Source organism: Fukomys damarensis, unplaced genomic scaffold, assembly GCF_012274545.1.
Source record: "Fukomys damarensis isolate Sample0158 unplaced genomic scaffold, DMR_v1.0_HiC HiC_scaffold_32, whole genome shotgun sequence".
NCBI lineage: Eukaryota > Metazoa > Chordata > Mammalia > Rodentia > Bathyergidae > Fukomys > Fukomys damarensis.
In genome coordinates, this window is record NW_022900944.1 from 45644013 (window position 1) to 45664338 (window position 20326).

General features: G+C 59.5%; 1 protein-coding gene across 3 annotated transcripts; it reads left to right on the forward strand.

Moving 5' to 3' along the window:
* The first annotated feature begins 1368 nt into the window (after positions 1 to 1368).
* On the forward strand, positions 1369 to 20018 carry Necab2 (N-terminal EF-hand calcium binding protein 2). Of its 3 annotated transcripts, XM_010618355.2 has the most exons (13): positions 1369 to 1413; positions 1750 to 1774; positions 5133 to 5241; positions 6039 to 6064; positions 6205 to 6302; positions 11738 to 11874; positions 13761 to 13879; positions 14002 to 14081; positions 16296 to 16352; positions 16717 to 16829; positions 18355 to 18432; positions 19276 to 19367; positions 19820 to 20018. In XM_010618355.2, the coding sequence occupies exons 1-13, from the start codon at positions 1384 to 1386 to the stop codon at positions 19846 to 19848; spliced, it is 993 nt and encodes a 330-aa protein (XP_010616657.1). In that variant the 5' UTR covers positions 1369 to 1383; the 3' UTR covers positions 19849 to 20018. The 3 variants fall into 3 exon arrangements, with proteins under 3 accessions (XP_010616657.1, XP_010616658.1, XP_019062213.1); XM_010618356.3 differs by lacking the exons at positions 1369 to 1413; positions 1750 to 1774 and adding an exon at positions 1804 to 3889; XM_019206668.2 differs by lacking the exons at positions 1369 to 1413; positions 1750 to 1774; positions 6039 to 6064 and having other exon boundaries at positions 1804 to 5241.
* The last annotated feature ends 308 nt before the right edge of the window (positions 20019 to 20326 follow it).

The following is a 20326-nucleotide window of genomic DNA, read 5'->3' on the forward strand; positions in this document are numbered from 1 at the left end:
CCCCCTGCTCTTTGCGCCCCAGCTCTCCATCCGGATCCCAGCCCAGCGACACTTTTCCGCTCCCCTCAGCAGCTCCCTGCGCCGCCGCTCCTCGTTCCCTTACTTCGGATCCCCTAGCCCTGTTCTCATCCCCAGAGACCCTCTGCTCCCCACTTTGGAAGTGGCGCCTCCGCCCCGCCTCTTGGCTTCCTGACTCCTCTCCCCAAGGACCGCACCGGGCTCGGAAGCCCCCCGCCCTCCTGTCGTTCCCTTCCCAACCGCCCACTTTCTCCTCATGGACCCCAGGCTCGCCCCTCCCCCTAACATGACCGGGTTCCCAGCCGCCCACCCCGGGAAAGCCCACTCCCCCACGTGGGGGTAGGGCAGCTGAGCAGAGGAGGAAACTCGGGGTCGGGTCGTAGACAGACAGGATCTTGGGGGTGCCAGCTTGGGTTGTTTCTGAGTGGACGGAACGTCTGCAGGGGAGGGGTTCCTGACTCTGTTCCCTTCCCTTTCTCAGGCAGGAACCCGTGGGTGGGCTGGACGGGGTGGGGAGGGGCTCTTGCCTCGGGCCCACACCTGCGTACACACATAGACACATGCGTGCACACACGTGTGCGCACAGACACATCAGGACTCAGAGCTGCGCCCTCCCAGGACACAGCCTGCCCAGCGCCTCCTGCTGCCTCCCTCTGGCTGAGACTCCCAGGGCCTGAAGACCCCATTTCCTCACCTCTGAAATGGGGTGCGAGGCACCTGCGGCTGTGGCCCGGGTGGGGTCTGAGGACACCTAGCTGGGGTCCCGTCCAGAGGTGATGGTGGTGTATTCTCCCCAGCCCTACTCCCCTGACAACCCAGGGCCTGTAACAGAGGCAGATGCCTGGTCCTTGCTTGGAGGGTGCAGGGAGGGTATGGAGGTGGGAGGGGGGGTCCTGCAGGGCCCCGATCCTGGGACACCTCCCCGGTGGCCAGGAACCGCTGGGAAGCTTGGGCCTCAATTTCCCTCTGTCTAAAATAAGCCAGTTCCACTGGGCTGGGGCTGCCCTATGTCCTGGGGTCCTCTTCAGACCTTGTGGTGGGCGTGAATCAGTCTCCGGAGAGCAGACTAAGACGCAAGTCCTGACTCTGGGTCCAGGTTGGGCCCGACATGCTGCTTGTGCCACAGACTCCAGGAGAAGCAGGTGCCCTGGCCCAACACCTCAGCCTGGGCGTGGACACCTGCTGTGGCTTTAACTGCAGATGCCCCGGCTGGCTGGGACTGCACTGGGACATGGCGCAGGGGGAGTGTTATGAGCCCCAAGGGACCACTGGCTCAGCCTGGGCGGGAGACTCCTGCCACCAGGAAAGAGTTGCCCCTCGGCCTGCCTTGCCGGAGGCTGGCCAAGCCCAGGAGGCTTCCTTCAGATGGAGTCAGCCCCTGGGAGACCCCTGAGGGTAAAGGGTTCTCCCCACATCCCCTAGGGATGCTGCTCCCGGGTGTGCTCCCGCGGAGCGGGTGGGCTCTGCAGGGTTGTGTGGGTGTGTGTGCACGCAGCGCGCGTGCGTCCGCCGTGCGTGGGCAGGCAGGCAGTGCAGAGGGAGCGGGGGCGGCCGCTTCCGAAGAGCAGTAGGGGGCCCTGCCCAGCCCTCCCTCCGCCGCCCCAGCTAGGGTCTCCAGAAGCTAGCGCAGCCTTCCCAGCTGGGCCTGGGGTAAAGGGCTCGGTGCGGGCGGAAGCCGCTGGGGGGCGCCTGCCCCTCCTACTCAGGCCTGACTCCTTTTTCTCCCTGCAGATTTTCCGACGTGCAGACAAAAACGGTGAGTTACCTCCGCATTCCTCTGAGTGGGGACTGCACCCTGTCCTGAGGCTTCAGGGACAGGGGTCAGGGAAGGTGACAAGGACAAGACTCGGGACAGAAGACCTTGTTCCTCAGTTTCTCCTTCTTAACAGTCCCCACTTAGCAGGACGCCCTGGAGGATTCCGGGAACTGGGGCCTGGCTGGCACGGAGCACTTGGGGTACTTCTGGTGCTAGGGACTGCTCAGGGGTGCAGGCTGCCTCACTGCAGGCCCTTCCTAGACTAGCGCACACCTAGCATGCAGACCTGATGCAGCCCTGTCCTGGCCCCTCCTGGTGACCCCGAAGAACGTGGGTGACCTGCCCGAGGGTGGCCGGCCGAGGAGCAAAGTCCAGGCTGCCTCCAAGACCCCCGCCGCATCCCCCTATCCCTCGGTCCTCCAAGCAGTGAGCAGCGCGTGGTGGTGGCCCCAGGACTTATGGCACCTCCAGTCCTCTGGTCTTTGGGAAGACTGCAGCCCCCCGGAAGGCTGGTTCCCACCTCACAAGGAGGGATGAAAGCAGACAGTGACACACCATGCTCAACAGTTATTTCTGGGTTCAGTGCATCCCTGCGGACTTCAGCCAAAGCACGGTTCCTCTGTAGGCCTCAGTTTCTCCATCTGTAAACTGGGGTGTTAACACCTGCCCAGCTGACTGCCATGGGCTCCCATCACCCGTCTCCAGGGGTTCCAGTTGGTGGGAGGGGCAGGTACACATCTGTGCTGGACTCAGTGCAGGGCCCTCCCTGACCCCATCCTTGGGGCCTGGGCTGAAGGGCCACCAGCAGTGAGTCTGTGGTGCAAAGGCGAAGTGAGAGGAGGGATTGGCGTTGTCCCGCTTCGATGCCACCTCCCTGTGGCTGATTCCAGATCTGGCTGCTGTGTCTGTCAGCTGTCATCTCAGTGGCTGACCGTGGCGCCTCTGTGCCCTGCCGCGGGGCCTCTGACTTCTGCAGCATTGCGTGGGTGGCGCCTGTCCCCTTGGGCACACATGGGTGATGGCCTCTCTGGCTACCTCAGCCCTGCCAGGCTCCTCCCACCCCCTGAGCGCAGCTGCAGGCACCCCCACTTCATTTCCGCAGCCCCCACGGAGGCCGGGCCCGCTCCTCCTCCTGGGGCCTGCTGCCCCTCATGTCTGTGGGTGGTTGTCACTGAGGTTAACGTGGGCCTGACATCCTGCTACCAGCAGGAGTTGGGGGGCCCTAGGCCTCTGGGAGGTGAGGCAGGCTTCCTCCTCTGGCCCTCACAGGGACCGTGCTGGGTTCACCTGGAGCCCCGCTGCCTGGGTTCACATCCCAGCGCAGCCCCTTACGCAGTGATCTCAGCCTCCGTCTGTAGATAGTTAGCGTCAGCACCTGTGTCCCGGGCTGTCCGAGAGGAGCTCGTGACTGTGAGCCTGGGGGCGTGGGGCCTTGGAGGGGCGCAGCTGTCTGCAGTCTGGCTCCGCCCCGGAGCACCTGTGCACACCAGGGCAGGCGTGGCCCTTCTCCAGGCACAGGCCCTCTGCTTTGCCCAGGGGGAAAAAGCCAGGCCAGCAGCGGGCAGGTGGTCACCTTTAGGGGACAGCAGTAGCAGCAGATGCTGAGCGGTCACCAAGGTTAAAATATGGTGTGGGAGTGGACAGTTCACAAAACTGCAAGTAGGTGTGAGAACAGGTGTGCACCCAGGTGCCCGCGTGGCTGCAGATACACACACGCCCACGAAGTGCCCACAGGAGGACAGAGGCCTCGGGGATTAAAGGGGCAAGGATCAGGCTGGCCTGGCGGGGGCTTGGCCGAGGTAGCCCTGGGCCAGAGGAAGCTACAGCGAGGGCCTTGCCCGGCAGCCCACGTGGACCCCAGAAACCGGCACAGCAGCTGGCAGAGGGGCAGGGGCCACCCCCATAGCTGCCGGGCTCTCAGCATTTGAAAGGTCCCCGAATCATGAATCAGCTGTGCATGCTTGTTAGCAGAAGAACCTGGGAAGGCTCTGCCGGGATCTGGGTGGAGGTGGGAGTGCTGCCCGCTTGGCTCCGATAATTGGACTCAGGCCTGGGCGGAGATGTTTGTCCCTCATTAGCTCTAGGGGTTCATTAGCCCCATGGCCGGCGTGAAAGGTAAATGTCAGCTAAAGGGCTTTGTGCTCTGGGCCTGCGCGCCTTTGTCTGCCTGTTCTCCTGGGGTGCACAGGGGACCCAGGTGCCAGGACAGACAGGAGGAGGTGGAGGGAGCCCGGGCCTGCGGGGAGGCCCCGCTGTGCAGGGGCCAGGCCTGGGGAGCAGCCGCAGCACACACCTGCTGAGCCCAGGCTTGGCCGCCCACCCCCACGTGGGACCGACCCCAGCTGTCCCTTTCCACGGAGGGAGGGGAGCCAGAGGCCTCGCCGCAGGGTCCTGCCCCAAGTGGCTGGAGCGACGGGGCTCACACTGTAACCTTGGGAGTTGGTTCGGTGACCCCTCGTGAGGTGGAGTGACGGTGCTGCCCGTGGTGTGCGAAGGGGCCCTGGAGGGGAGCGTGTGGTGCCGAGGGCAGGCGGAGACCCGGGAGCTGGCCGAAGTCAGCAGCCCAGGGTGGTGGCTCCTGCGTCACTGTGACCTTTAGCCGCCTGGCTTGGCGGTCCTGTCTGACTCCGACCCGCGAGGTGGTGCTGGGCCCAGCACAGAGGGGGCTCCACGGGACTCGGGCTGGGTTGGGGGTGATTCCCTGCAAGTCCCTCGGGAAGCAGAGTGTGCACCCGTCCCACACCCACCGGCTTGGGCCTGTCTCACCTGTGGGGTTCCTTTAGGCCAGTTACTGAAGCTGGCCTGCTTTAAACCGCGTACCCTGGTGGTCTCCAGAGTAAACGAGAGCATTCCTGGCTGGGAGCAGGTACTCTGTGTGTGTTGAATGACTGTAAGATATCTGGTGTGCAGCGAGCGCCCACCAGCAAGCTCCGGTAGCACCTGTTGGCTTGGGGAGTCACCTGCTTGTGAAATACCTGAGTGAATGCATCAGTGGAGAGGTTAACTTGGGAATGGGCTGAGAGGTAGGGATGATCTGAAATGGGGTACGGACTGGGTGTGGTGGTGCACGTAATCCCAGTACTCTGCAAGGCTGAGGCAGGAGGGTCACAAGTCCGAGCCTAGTGTGGGCACCTTAGTGATTTAGCAAGACTCTGTCCCAAAATAAAATGGCTTGGGGCTGAGTGTGCAGGCTCTGGTTTCAGTCCCCAGTACTGCGAGAGAGAATGAAACGCAGTGGTGTTCGTCTGTGAGGCTGGATTGGCTGGCAGGGGTTATCCCAGCTGGAGCTTATCTGCCGATCAGAGCTGCCGGTGGACTGCTTATCTCCAGCCGCCAGCCGCCTCCCTGTGCCCCGCAGATGACGGGAAGCTGTCCCTGGAGGAGTTCCAGCTGTTCTTCGCAGATGGTGTCCTCGACGAGAAGGAGCTGGAGGGCCTGTTCCACACCATCGACTTGGACAACACCAAGTGGGTCTGCCGCATGGGTCGGGGCCTCCGCTTTCAGTCCCTGCAGGGGCCTGAGCGCCGCCCCAGCTCACTGCTGCAGAGTCAGGTCCATTGGTCTCCCTGCCCAGTACGCAGGGAGTGGACAGAGCGGCACCGCGGCGTGGCCAGGCGGGGACACCCTCAGCTTTGCACAGTGCTGAGTGACCGTCCTGCTGGCTGCCTCCGCTTCAGACCCCAGCCCTGACTTGGGGCGTCGTGCTTCCTCTGGTCAAGCCTTGGCTGTGGCCTTGAGCCCCCCAGGCCCGTTTTATATCAAGCTGCAACCCCATCCCAACTCCACCCAGTTCTTTTCATGGGGGTCCCCACCCAGCAGGCAGCCGAGCTGCTCCACCTGGCCAGCAGGGAAGAGGGCCCACTCAGGATAAGGACAGAGCTGGGGTGCGGCTTGGGGCATCCTGGAGGATTTGAGGGCCCCCTAAGAAAACTAGATGTGGCCCAGAGAAGGAGCAGTCCCCAAGCCAGTTTGCAAGGGACCTGGGTCACTGGCAGCCTGGGCCAGAGGTTCACACCAGAGTTGCCATCTACGGGTTTGCTAAGGCCAGGGTGGGACAGCGGGCAGCTGAGATCCCTGGGAACCCACCACAGCCACAGCCGCCGCTGTCCAGGAGCCTCCCCGCCGGGCTCCACTATTCTGGTGTGGTCTGCGGACTCCAACAGAACTGGGCAGGTCCGGGGAAGCGGGAGAGGGCCCTGTTGTCTCCTCTCCTGTAAGGGGGCTCACAGGGACGGGCCCGCCACTCTGACGCCTCTCTCTGCAGCCACGTGGACACCAAGGAGTTGTGCGGTACGTGCCTGGCTACGCAGCCGCCACGATGGGGCATGGGGGAGGCAGGGTGGGGCCCTAAGTGGGCACAAGCAGGATCGCTGGGAGGGCAGGATTCCTGCAACCCCTGTGACCCCTGCCCTTTGCTTCCCCTCCCCCAGATTACTTTGTGGACCACATGGGGGACTACGAAGACGTGTTGGCCTCCCTAGAGACCTTGAACCACTCTGTCCTGAAGGCTATGGGCTACACCAAGAAGGTCAGTGGGGGCAGGTGGCACCCCGAGGGCCCGGAGCCAGAGCTCTGGTTTGGTTCCACATTTTTCTAGGCGTCCTTGCCTCTTGCTGCCTGGGTCTTTGGTGAGCGGTGCCAGCCCTGGGCCTTGCTTGGGGTACCTTGTGGGCGCCGAGATGAACTGTGACGCGTGTGGTACAGCTTAGTGACTGGCCTTGTTGGGTCGGATCTGGTTTGGAGCTTGAGACCCAGAGTAAACCTGAAGTGGCCTGGAGTCCCTCTCCACTGTCCCTATCCAGCGTCTCCAGCCCCCTCCCTCCCGGCTGCCCAGAAGAATGGGGAGCTCATGGTGGAGCCAGGGGCTTTCTCTGGGCCCTGGGTCACCTCCCCATTTTGCAGCTCTGGAAACGGGCCTGGCTGGCTTGCATCATTAGGCTGCTGGTTTAAGACCAACTCCGTACATTCTTTGCGCATCTGCGTGGATCGGAGACTGACCACAAATCTGAATGTGGCCAGGTCCTGAGCCCCTGCTGCTGTCCCTTTCAAGTCCTGCGCCGTGGCTGTGGAGCAGGGGCCCTGTCCCACGTTGCCGGTGCCTTCGGCCAGTGACATCCTGGAGTGGGACCTCGCTGTCCCCGGGAGGGGGTCTTGGTGTCCCCGTGTGCGGCCCAGGGCCTGAGAGGCCAGGCTGTGTGTGTGGCTGGTGGTGCCAGGAGGCCCTCGAAGAGGTGATCAGGGCCTCTTTGGCTGCATAATTCCCTGGCTGGCCTTGTTTGCAGAAAGGCAGCTCCCTGGTGTGTTGCAAGTGCTTCTGTGTGTCTGACTCCAGTTGACCTCTTTGCTCTTGTGACTCGGGGGTGACAGCCGCCCGTTGTTACCAGGCCAGCTTCTCCTTGTGTCTCTAACCCCTGCGCACCCTCCAGGGTTGCGTGTGGCCCCCGTTTCCACATTGATTCCACGCCGGGGTCCCTATTGTGCTTCTGCTCCCGAATGCGCCGCTCCCTGGCATTTCTGCACCCATTGCAGTATTAATACCAGCGCTTATTTTAGACGCGCTCCAGCCTGTTACAGAAATATGTTTGCCTTCTCTTTGTTAAAATTTTGTCTCGGGAGGTGGTGGTGCATTTTTTTTTAATGCCTTTTTGGTTTTTATAAGCCATCAGATGATTTCGCTGAAGCTATTGATGGGGTGAGTTCTATTTTTAGAGTCTCATATTGAACAGGCCGTGGCTGCCTGTGATAAAGTCTCAGGGGAACATTATTCTTTTATCAGCTAGAACTGTCCTTGTCACAGAGTGCGTCGTGTCTCCCAGGGATGGAGATGGGGCGCTGGTTTGCATCCTTCCTGGTGTGATTCGGCTTCCTCGTTAGAGAATCGCTTTTCTTCTCAAAATGGAATTGGCCCAGGACTCCAGGTCAAGCAGGCCAGGGGACGACTTTACTGTTTTCTGTTTGATTGGTTGGTTGGTTTTTGGTTTTTTGAGACAGGGTCTCACTATGTAATTGAGACTGACCTAGAACTCACTATGTAGCCCAGGCTGATCTCGAACTCACAGCAACCCTCCTGCCTCAGCCTTCTGAATGCTGGGATTACAGACATGCGCCACCATGCCCAGCTTCAGGGGATGACTTTAATAAATATTTTAAGGCCAGCTCTAGATTTAGTTCATTTGTTTAAACTTTCTGTGTCCATTTTGGCATAGTTCTAAATAATAATCCTTTAGTTTTCTGTTTGTTTGGTTTTTTGAAACAGGGTCTCGCTATGTAGTTGAGACTGACCTGGAACTCGCTATGTAGCCCAGGCTGGCCTCGAACTCACAGTGATCCTCCTGCCTCAGCCTCCCGAGTGCTGGGATTACAGGCGTGTGCCACCATGCCTGGCTTCTAATTGGCTGTTTTTGACAATTGGTCCTGACACTTTTCTTGAAACTTCAGGGTGCTTTTTCTAGTTTCTGACGTTTCTGCCCCGTGGCGTCATCCCCTTGCCTCAGTGCTATGGCCGTCCTTTTCCGTGTGTGAAGTGGAATGCTGTGAGCTGGTCTTCCTTCTGATAAAAAAGTTTGAAGTTTAAAAAAGTTCCGCTTGAATGAAATTTTCACAGCTGCCGGAGGGTTGGCTGGGTGGCGCTTTTGCTCTCAGGATAGTTTGCTATGCCCTCATTCACTCCTTTCCCTACGTTGTGATACGACAGTATGACCAGTAAGCTCTCTCCCTGTCTTACAGTGTACTGCAGTATCGTCATCGTCATGGCCCAAGCTGGCCCTTGTTTTTATAACTCTCCATGAATTTCAGGGAAGATAAAGGTTGTGCTTGCAGAATATAAAATTTGAAAATAGTTATTCTTTGCTATTAAATACACGCTGATAAGAGGTGTTATGGAGGGGTTGCTTACATCATTACTACTATTATAATTATTATTTTGGTGATACTGGGCTTTTGAACCTAGTGCCTTTGCACTGAGATATATCCTTGGCCTATTTTTATTTTGAGATAGGTAGGGTCTTGCTAAATTGCTGAGTTCCCAGGCTGACCTTGAACTTGGTATTCTCCTGCCTCAGCCTCCCAGAGTAGTGGTATTATAGGTGTGTACTACCACATGCAGCTGAAAGACAGTTTTTAAAAATACATAATACAGAAGTAAAAGAACGACTCTCCTACAAATATTGAAAGGTACACGGCAAAGGTTTTGAACCAGTGAGATGTTACAGCTGGCTCAGAGTTCGGAGAAGGCACACAGCTATATTTGTATGCGTATAGGCAGCTACAAATTTAGAAATTTATGAATAAATTCCAAACTGATCACTAGCCAGAAGGAACGGTAAGTTGCATTCCGCCAAAGTGGCGGGCATTTCTGTAATGGAGCATTACTGCATTGTTACAAATTTTCCACATCTTTTTTTAAAATTATCTCCCAAGCAAAGAAGGCTTAATAATACGTAAACAATTTCCCCGTGTTCCCAACACTGTTGAAAAGCATCGTTTTGAATACTGAGCTCGCTTATTCCCCCTCATTTGTTGGGCACATTGGCTAGTGCCACATCTTTACTGCTGTGACCAATCCTATAACTAGTATCCTACAGATTTCACATTTTGCTCTGTTTACGAGTAGAGTGTCCGAATTGGGAAGAACTGGAACAGTGTAAGGTTCTTGCATGCAGCAGGGCTGCTCTCTGCAGCAGCTGGGCCTGTCCGTCCAGCAGCACATCCTGTCCTGGACCACGAGGACACAGAAACACCGTGCGCTTGCATGACGCCTCGCCGCGTGTCCCTGTCTTGTGTAGCACTTGGCCTTCTCAGCTCTGGCTCAGGGGTGATCCGTATGGGTCCTGTTCATCTGACCAGACTCGCTCATCCATCCCTGGCACATGCTTCCCTTCGAAACCCCGTGTGCTGCTCTGGCAGAGGGGCCCGGTGGCTCGCGTGTCACCGGCTCGGGAGCTGCCTCTCCTGGGAGACCCGGGCGCCTCCTTTCTTACGCGTTTCCATCCGCTCTGACTGGTGCCCTGATTTGACATTCTTCCTGTTTTCTGTCTTCCTGTTGTTTGCATTTTTCCTCTTGATGGTCACTGCTATGCGGATTGTGACAGAGGGCAAAAATGATCATTTTCATTTTACTAGTGACTTTTTATACACCATTGTGAATATTCATAATCTTGCTTTTACCCTTAGCTAATAACACTTTCTGTTCCATTTTGGAATAAAGGAAGGTTTGAGATTTGGGGTTATTTTTTCCATAGCGTATTGATTTAACCCAGTGTCAGAGAAATTAAACTATTAGTAATTAATGTTTCTTACTTCTGGACCGCTGTAACCGTTGTGTGTAATGAGAGTACATATAGTCACAACTTTCCTATTCCAGGATGTTCTCTGTGCAGTTGCGGTTTAGATGGTTGAGGGGAGATTCCTCAGCATTCTTTGCAGAACGCCTGCTTACCCGGTAAATGTTAGAGCTCTGCAGACTTCTGAGTCTCTCCCCGTTGCCCTGCAGACAGTAACTTGTCTGCTGGATGCTGAATTAGATCTGTTCCTTCCCTGTGGAATCGGCAGAGCAGGGCTCGGGGCAGAGGGAACGCCTGTTAAATCTTCATTTCTACTCCTTTGAGAAAGGCGCCTTCCTCAGAACTTGTCAAACCAGCCCCCTCTTGGTCCCCCACCGTCCTCGGGCGCTCCCTGCACCCCTGTGTGCTTTCGAACACCCAGCTCCTCTCCCCGCTCCGTCCCTTCTGGCAGCCTTTTTCTTTTCCAAGTTCTGTCATTGTGTTCATTTCTGTGCAGGCTCCATTGATCAGCTTTCAGCTGTCGACCCTGAAGGAAAAATCAAACCCTGCAATCCATCAGGCTGCCGCTTTGGGCCAAGGTCGTGTGTCCAGCGTGGTGGCTTCCGGTGTCCCTGGCTCGGCATTGGGAGGGATGTCTCCTGCGTACCTCCCTCAGGCCCTGCTCCCACCCCTCATTCCTCTGTCTCCGGGTCCTGTTTCCCAGTTTGCAGTTACTGCTAATTAATTCCCAGTCAGAGTGATGGATGGTTTAATTTGCTTTCCTTGAGAGAGCCCTGTTTTCTGTGTCATTGCTGGGGACTGGGCAGGAGTCCAAGGTGCGGGGGCGGGCGGCTTGGAGAAGCAAGGTCCGGGTGGAGGAGGCCAGGGAATAGTGGTTTGAGACCAGGATCTCCCCCCAACCCCCAGCACAGCAGGGCTGTTCTTTCTCATCTTCGGCTCATTCCTTAAGTGGCCCGGAGTAGCCAGAGTCTGCCCTCCTCTGCTGTAAAGCCAGTGCTGGAAGCTTGGGACAAAGGCAGAAATTCCATCTTACGCCACACAGCAGTCTCGTAGGAAAGCCTCTTTGAGGGTCTTTCCCGGAGCCCCCTCCCTGTGACACGTGCTGGGTCTCCCTCCTCCTGAGGACAGAGCCTCAGGCACTTTCTTTGGAAGCCTGGTTCACCTGCTCGGCTGCATTTCTTTTCTTTCTTTGAGTAGCAGCACAAAGACCCAGGAGCCCAAAGAATTCTCTGTGTAGGAGAAAGGAAACAGCAGAGGTTGTGACTTCTTCCCTTCCCTAATGCTCTATCTCCATTCTTCCAATAAAACAAAACAAAAAAAGCTACCACCAGCACCAGCACCAGCACCAGCGTCTTTATTACAGCAGCCGTTGTTTACTGAATACTTGCTCTGTGGCTGGCACGGTGGTGAGCATCCGATACATACATTTTGCCCTTGGGTCCTCACCGCAGCAGCCCCGTTCCTACTGTGAGGACCAAGGACAGCGCACGCGCTAGAGGAGTGCCTGGCGTGCTCGAGGCCGAGGAGCCGGCAAAGCCTGGGTTCAGCTCCTGGTCTCTGGGTTCATGGCCCTATTTTGCAGCCTCCAAGATGCAAGAGGCAGGGAGCACCATCCTCACAGACCGAAGCCAGCACCCCAAGCCAGCCCTGTCCCCTCAGTGCCCTTCCTTTCCCTTCGCAGGTCTACGAGGGCGGAAGCAACGTGGACCGGTTCGTCACCCGCTTCCTCCTGAAGGAGACGGCCAATCAGATCCAGTCGCTGCTCAGTTCCGTGGAGAGTGCCGTGGAGGCCATCGAGGAGCAGACCAGCCAGATCCGGTGTGTCTGTGGGGCCCTGGGCTCTGCTGGGAGCTGGCCACCTGGGGCAGGTCACCGCACCTCCCTCTGCCTCCACCTTAGCTCTAATACACACAGCTAAGGTGCCATTTCCGGGCTTGGTCAGTCTTACCCTGTCCCTGTCCCGCTCCCTGATTATGCAGAACGGTTCCACTGTCTGCCCCACTTTTTAAAACCAGAAGTGAGTTTCACAAATGGTGGACACCACACTAACAGGACAGCAAGTGTGTCACACAGCCTTAGAGATTGGAGCCATTCTCGCCTGGTGCCCACACAGCCCTGCAGCTGTACAGGGCCAGAAGTCTGAGGGGCGTGAAAGATGGGACAGGATCCCACTGAGACTTTCCAGGGAGAGGGGCTGACAGAGGTACAGAGCAGGTGACTGCCCACAGGTTACCCAGCCTTGCATGAGTCTCGCTCATGCCCGGGTGCCTGGCACAGGAAAGCACCTGGGGTCCCTCACAGGGACACTGTGACCTGCAGTTTCTCTGCACACAGCCATGTGTGGCTGAGCAGAGAGGCCCAGGATGCTGGCCTGCTGTGGCACCGAGTTCGACGTGTCTGGTGTGGAGCTGGTCCCAGGCAGGTGTGACTGGAGGCCACTTGGTGACCCTGTTCCCACAGCATGGGCCAAGTTGACCCTGACAGTCCCCCCAGAGTTAAGAGCCGCTGCTCTGGAAGCCACACTTAGATTTTCTCTGTTTTGTTGCTGTTGTGATATAAACCTTGCCCCTCCTGTCCTGCTGCAGCCTCCTTCCTGCACAGTGCCGCTCTGTCACATCAGGGTCACAGCTGCCAGCCCCTGGGTGGGGCCTGACTCGGCACACGTTGGAGGGATGGTGTGTCACCACGGGAGGGCCCTTCCGTGCACACCCCACCCCACGCTACCCCAGATCCCGACAGTTTTGGGTGCCCTTAAGCTGTCCTGTGTCCCAGGCCGCTGTGTTCAGGCTCAAGCCACTGGTTTGAGCCCTGCCACCTGCAGGGCCTCCCACTCCACCCTTCACGGTCTGCAGGACACAGTTTGCTGTTGGCCTGTAGAGAAGCCATGATGGGTGCCTCAAAGATGCTGCCAGATTTTGCCTCCCTTGGGGCCAAGCTGACCCCGTGGACATGGGAGAGAGCCTCACCAGGTTTTTGAGGTTCACAGGAGACAAATCCCAGCAAATACTAGGGGATGTGTGTGCACACGAGCGTGTCCCGCCCATCTGGTAGCTGCAGTGGGGTTTCCAGTGCCCTCTGCAGTGAGGGTCCGTTCGTCATTACCTGACTGTGTGTTCCTGCTGTGTGTCCCGCGCGGGGCTCGGTGAGCAGAGTGGGAGCCTCTCTGAGTCACTGTGCCTGGCTGTCACTGTGCACAGGGGACAGGAGAGGGGGCTGGTGCTGTTAGCCCCACTCAGTCTCACAGGGCTCTTTTGGGGGGGGCGGTCGTGCTGGTGCAAACCCAGGCTTCCCATACCAGAGGGCTCCGAATGCCACATGGGCTCCTCGTGAGGCAGAGGAGCAGCAGACTGGGTGTCTCCGTGCCTGGGTTCAGCATGTGCCCAGGGAGGCTGTGCACAGTCCAGGCGCATGGGTGGCTGGCTCTGCCTCAGAACTGCATCCCCGGGGTACAGGGCCCGAGTGCCAGCCTCAGCTCTGCCTGAGCCGACTCGTGGCCTGGACCAAGCCACCTGCTCCTTGGGCTGTTTCCTCCCCTGTCAGACACAGGCCACATCTGGCCCATTCCGGGGGTCAGGCTCCCCAGGGTAGGTTCTGAGCATGGCTCAGCCCAGAGCTGGGGCTTGAACAACGCCTGAGGATGCTGCTAAGAATGGTCCTGGCCCTACGTCTTCCCTTGTTGACTGTGTTTCCCTCACCTACCACAGGCAGGACCATGGCAAACCCGACCATGGCACCGTGGAGAGCTGGTATGGAAGCTCTGCCCCTCCCTACGCCCCCAGCCCCAAGCTTGCGGCCGTGGAACAGGGGAAGAGCCTTCTGCCTGGTGAGAAGGAGCAGTAGCACCGCCTGGGGGTGCTTAGATGGGACCGCGCCCGGGGGCTGCGTGCTCTGCGCCCCCTAGTCCTGGCCCTGCCTGACATCAGGGTCTCTGGTTCTCTTTCCCAGTCCTGGGAGACACGAAGGAGGAGAGTCTGGACGCCCAGATCAGCCGGCTGGCAGAGCTGATCGGGAGGCTGGAGACCAAGGTAAGCCATGTTGCCTCCCCCGCACGTGCACACAGTCAGAGCCATGGGAGGCATCACCCAGGTGGCATGGGGGTGGACAGTGAATGGACAGCGGCTACAGGAGCAGAGCGTGGCCAGCAGCATGAGTCCCTGCCGCAAGGGGACGTCACTTCCACGCAGCAGGGAGGCCTGAGCCTGCAGGACAAGAAGCAGCACCCTGGGGAGGGCGCCCCAGGGTGACACGGCCTGGCCAGCGGAGGAAGTCCGTGCCACGCACTACGGTGCGTCCACAGCCGGTGGCAACCAGCACAGCCTTCACAGAGCCATGTTTTCAGGGAAGGGTTTGTGACCATTTGGAGCAAGAAGGAAAGCATTTTGCTTTAGGCTTGCGGATGGATGGGACTGTCAGAATGGGCATTTGAGTTTCTGGATGGTGTGGCCGTGGGCCGGTGACGCACCCCCTCTGAGCCTCATATTCCACCTCTGATGATAGTTCAGGCCGATGGCACCCCTCAGGGGTGTTGTTAGGGTGAAGACGACGTCTTAGTGACTTCCACAGAACCTTCTGTCCTAGTTAGCATTTAACATTAGCAGTTATTATTAGATGTTCTGTTACCAGAATTCACGCACATAGGTGGTTTCTGCAGGCATACAAGGGGCGGTGCCTAACAGGTATAGCAGCCAAGGGTTGAGGTGACATTTCCTCTGTTCTTTATTTGCTCATCGTTTTCATCTTCTGCAGTGGGTTCTAGTGCTTTGATGGAGGTGAGGATTAGTTCTGAGATTCAGAAGGGCAGAGGCCAGCGGCTGATGGCAGGAAGTCGGAGGGAGGAGGCTGGCTGCAGGGCTGAGGCCAAAGTGGGAGCTCCCACTCCCAACCCGCTGCCTGGGTGGGAGCAGCTCTGTGGGACCCTGTGGCCCGGTTGTCATAACAACTCAGCAGGGGCCTCCAGAGGGAGGCTCTTTGAAGCTTATTTTTAGAGCCCTGGTCGCCCTAACAACCATGCAGGCTGGTAACCACAGAGCACCTGGGCTCCTGGAGACAGGGCGGGGCCCTCCTCCTGGTTTCTGATTGGCTCTGCACTTGAGCATAGGCTAATCAGGGTCTGGCTCCTGGTCCATGCTCTAAAGGCCAGCCTGAGCCACCTCCTGGCCCAGCCTAACAGGATGGAGGTGCGCTGGCTGGGGTGGCAGATGCGGGTGCCACCCGGTCCCCTCAATCCTCTCAGAGAAGCCAGTTGCCACCCAGTCCTCTTGAAGCTATGTGCATGGTTGGAAAGCGATGGGGGCAGACTTGACCCTGCTGGGCACGCCTTCACTGCTTAGAAAGGTTCCCTCCGGAGAAGTTATAGTAGTTCTCGGAGCCAGCTCAGAGCGGCTGTGCACGGCTCCTTGAGCAAACACTGAGTCATGGGTGGGGACTGTATGGGTCACACCGGCCGGCACTGGCCGCTGTTTCCCTTGACAACAGATCCACCTCACACGTAGGTGTAGGCACTCGCTCCAAGCAAACCCAACAGCCTGTCACCCTGAGGCTGCGCAGGGACAGAGCCGGTGCTGTTGGATGCCCCAGTTCGAGGACGGAAAGCCGTGATTTGTGTGCCCGGTGGAGAGAGGGCCAGTTCACACCGGGTCCTGGCCTTTTCCTGCTTTTGTGAGCTAAGCCCAGTGCTGTTCGCGGTAAAATGGCGGCTGGAGCAGGACCCATACTGGGCACCAGATGCAGTGACGGAGAAGGTGCATTCGTAACCCTCTGGGTCAGGGCCTGGGACGGCCCCAGTCCACAGCACCCAGCTCACACTGTTAGATGTGGGGGGGTCAGGTGAGGGCTGGCAGCGTGTCAGGAGTGAGGAACCTCGGGGCTCTGATCAGCGGTTGCGGCCAAACCCGCATCCAGGTGGGTGTGGGGTGCACACTTGGGAGGTTGAAGCAGGAAGATCGCAAGTGCAAGTCCCACCTGGGTAATTTATCAAGACCCTGTCTCACAAAGTGCTGGGGATGCAGCTCCTTGGGAAGGCCCGAAGTTCGAGCCCCAGTACCATCCTCCCCACACACCAGAAAACCACGCAGTGTCCTAGACTGGAGCCGCCTCACTGCCCCGAGCACGGGGGCTCTTCTGCTGTTTCCCAGCATGGGCTCCCACGGCCCCGTCTGAGTCAGCACAGCCCTGGGAGCCCTGGTCCAGGGGGCAGAGCCGGCCCCCATTCCAGGCAGGGCTCCACGCTGTCATTTCAGACCCTCTGGTTTGACCTGCAGCAGCGCCTCTCCGACGACGATGAAGGCACCAACATGGTGAGGCTCTTGCAGCGCCACTTTCCGTCCCTGTTAGAGCCAAGACGTAGCTCCTCCCCCTGGAGCTAGCTCCACCCGAGCTTTGTGCCAAATCCATTTGGGTGAGTCCTCAGCATGCAGATTCCGGGGCCCAGGACCCAGGCCTTGCAGCCTCCTTGACTCCTGCCCAAGCGCGGTGGGCGTGCACACTTGGTTGCTGCAAGTCTGTTCCCACTCAGCCAGCACTCAGGTGAGGGTGCAGGGTGACAGGCAGGCACAGATCTGATACCGACCCAGTCGTCCTGACACCCCACAAGGGGAGGGGAGGCACTGGCAGTGGGGCCGGCCAAGTCCCGGTGCCCACGCTCCTGCGTTCGGTCTGCAGCACCTGCAGCTGGTCCGGCAGGAGATGGCCGTGTGCCCCGAACAGCTGGGCGAGTTCCTGGGCTCCCTGCGTCAGTACCTGCGGAGCACCGCCGGAGCTGGGCCCTGCTTCCAGTGCGTGAGCCGCTGCGCCGAAGGGGCGGGAGGGGGGTGGGCTCCAGTCCTCCTGCAGGGGAGCACAAATGGAATGAGTGTGAGGGCCACCAGCGCCACGAAGCACTGGGCCTGGCCTCTGGCACCCTAGTAAACGAGGGACACACAGGGTGGCCACCACCCTGCCCATCACCTGCTCGTGCAGCCCCTCCCCGCTGGCCTGCCACTGCGGCCTCCAAGGGTCAATGGTGACACCAGCTCTGTGCCCTTGCTGCCAGGGACCTGAGCCCAGGCTTGCCCAGCTCTGGAGCCTGTTCTGGCCCTTGGCCTCAGTTTCCCCCTTCTCACCTGTGCATTTACCCTCTAGTCCTAGGACCTATGCTGGCAAACGGGCAAGCACAAGGCTGTTGCAGAACTTTTATTGCTGGCAGGAAAAGACAGCCCGTGGTGGCGGCAGGGGCTCCTGCCCAGGGCTCGCAGGTGCTGCTAAGAACAGGCGTCCAGATCCCGGCGGCAGCTTGGGCATGTTTGGGAGCGAGAAAGTAGTGGTGTGGCCCAGTGTGGAGGACAGGAGCACCAAGGTGGCACTAAGACGGGTCCTGCCATGCAGCATGGCCAGGTCAGACTGGGAGGAGCCACGTTCTCCTGCCCTGCCACATGAAGATGGGCTGGGGTGCACCAGGGTGCCCCAGGCGGAGCCGCATAGCCACCCTCTGAAGGATGGGGTGTTGGCGACAGATGGGCTCTACGGTAGTGGGGAGGCGTGGGTAGAAGAGGCACAGCAGTCTGGAGAGGATGTGGCCTGCGAGGGAAACACAGCGCAGCAGCTGGCTCCCTTGATTCTATGGTGCTAGGGCTTGGACCTGGGGCCTTGTGTGTGCCAGGCAAGCGTCCACCTCTGCAGATTTGCTCCCAGCCACCCCCTGTGCGAAGGGTGACGCAGCCTGCCACAGCCGCCACACTCTGAGCTCTTGGCACGCTCGTGTCATTTTTTTGCTCCCTTCTTTCGCTGTTTCTGTGCACCCTGCCACTCCTAGCCCCGCTGCGAGGATGGGACCCACAGAGAAGGGACCCACACTGGTGCGTTGTGATGCGTGCATGTCGTTCCTGCAACGCACCTCTGCCACAGACATCTGTTTTCAGAGGGCTTTAGAGCATCAGCTGAGCACATGCTGTCACTATGATGCTACATCCCGCCACGGTGACCACACCGACATCCCAGGAGCTGGCGATAACCTGTGCCTGGCGCTGGGGGACCAGAGTGGCACCTGGCAGAGGGCCCGGGCTCACTGTCACCAGCAGGGAGCACGAGCCCAGTACAGAGCCCACGATGCCACCCCGCGTGGACGTCACAGCCGGCGCTCACCTACCCAGGCTCACGTGCCCTGCTGCCCAGGGTCTGAGAGAGGGGAGGGAGCTAGGACCTCTGGGGACAAGGACAGAGCAGGGGCTGTGCCCCTGGCAGCCTCAGCATCACGGGAGTGGGAGCTGCCCGTGCAGCCGCATGGGTGGTCACAGCGCACCCCAGCCCCTCCTCTCCCTGCAGCATCGCTGCAGTGAGGCTGGCCGACGGCTGCACTTTCGTCATCTACGAGTTCTGGGAGACAGAAGAGGAGTGGAAGAGGTGGGTGCGCCTCAATCCTTGAGCGGGGATCTCTGTAGTGGCGATGGCAGGATGCTGCTGCCGGCACAGGCCCAGGGCCAGCCTCTGCCCTTCACCCCACTGCGAGCCCTGGGGCTGCAGGAGCAGGGTTGAGCAGGGCCACCCCTCCTACGCTCTGCCACCTGCCACACATAAGGGTGTGAAAACCACTCCACGCGCTCCACGGCCCCTGTCCCTCTCCGCTCTCCAGGGCCCGCTCCTCGTGCCCTCTCTAGGAAGCCCTCCAGGTTCCCCCCGTGTCTCCGCTGGTGCCCTATAGGGCATCTTGCAGTGCCCAGGACGCACAACTCTGATGTGACCCGCTGCTCAGTCTCAGGGCCTTACCACCAGCCAAGCCCCCACACAGGTGGGGGCCTCTGTCCCTCTGGAGCTGTCCTTGCTTGGAGGATATCTGGGCATTGGCTGCCCTGCCTGCATGGAGCCAAGACTTGCCAGCAGCAGCCCTGAGGTTTCTGGAGTGCCACATGCCACCTGGTCCTGGCAGCACAGGCACAGATGTGGGTGGTCCTAGCCTCCCCGGCACACACACAGTGCCCCCAGTGCAGAGAGGGATGCCCCCAGGGCCCGAAGCCCGAAGGAAGTGTGCACTCCTGGCTCACTCGTGGGGCTCCAGCGTTCTCCACACCTGTGTTGTCCCTCCCTGCCCCCTGGGTGAACGGCGGTCACAGCTCCCCGCCAGAGCTGTCCTCCCCCAGAGAGGGCGGCCCCCAGGGGTCTGAGTCACATTCCCTGCTGTGTGCTGCGAGGGCTCCCCGCCCACTCCCTCCTCTCCTCACCCCATGACTGACCATGCGCCGGCTGCAGGCACCTGCAGAGCTCCGTGTGCAAGGCTTTCCGGCACGTGAAGGTGGACACGCTGAGCCAGCCGGAGGTCCTGTCCCGCATCTCTGTGCCAGGTAGAGGGCCGCTCTGGTGCTGGGGCCCTCGTTGCTGTCCTGTAGGGACCACGTGTTCCCTCCTCACCCAGAGTCACGGTCCGGATGTGAGTTCCAGCCACCAAGGCTGGGTCTGCAGAGAGCTGGAGAGGGACAGGGAGAGAGACCAGAACACTCATCCCCTCTTAGCAGCTCCCCAAGACCCCTCTGTAGGTCCCCACCTGCCTTCAGGGCCAGGCTATACTGTGTGCCACCTGGGTGACCACCCCGGGCGCCACAGCCTGACTCTGCTTCTGACTGTCCCTGTGGTCCCCCTGGCTGTCAGCACCAGATGCAGGGCTGAGTGGCACGGGCATCGTGCGTCTGCCGCAGAGGATGGGGCAGCAGATGGATCTGCCGGCAGCGGGTGCGGGAGCCGTGCCACTGCCTGGGTCAGCACCCGGAGCCGTTTCCCCCAACCTCTCTCCCTCCAGCTGCGTGGTGCACCGTGGGCCGAGACTGACCACCACCCCCAGCCCCATGGAAGAGCCTGCTATCTTGTCCCCTCCTCTTGTAAAGGACGCCCCTCTTTTCTAGACACTTTGGTACACGAGCTGTCTTTTCAATATACTTCTAAAGAGGAAGATGCTTTCCCTGCTGTCAAACACGGAGGATGACCCTGCCCCGCCTCCAGCTGCGTGGTGCACCGTGGGCCGAGACTGACCACCACCCCCAGCCCCATGGAAGAGCCTGCTATCTTGTCCCCTCCTCTTGTAAAGGACGCCCCTCTTTTCTAGACACTTTGGTACACGAGCTGTCTTTTCAATATACTTCTAAAGAGGAAGATGCTTTCCCTGCTGTCAAACACGGAGGATGACCCTGCCCCGCCCCCCTGCTGAGGCCACAGCCGTGGCGATGGGGCGGCCTCCTGGGCCCACACCCCTCACCCAGGGCTGAGGCTCAGCAGGATGCCCCGACCGCCCGCCCCTTCCTCCCCCCAG

Coding starts and splice junctions, on each gene's coding strand:
- Necab2 (XM_010618355.2), top strand. CDS start 1,384: ATGGAGTCAGCCCCTGGGAGACCCCTGAGG. Junction 14,082..16,295: donor TCGGGAGGCTGGAGACCAAG/GTAAGCCATGTT, acceptor CTGTCATTTCAG/ACCCTCTGGTTTGACCTGCA. Junction 18,433..19,275: donor ACAGAAGAGGAGTGGAAGAG/GTGGGTGCGCCT, acceptor CGCCGGCTGCAG/GCACCTGCAGAGCTCCGTGT.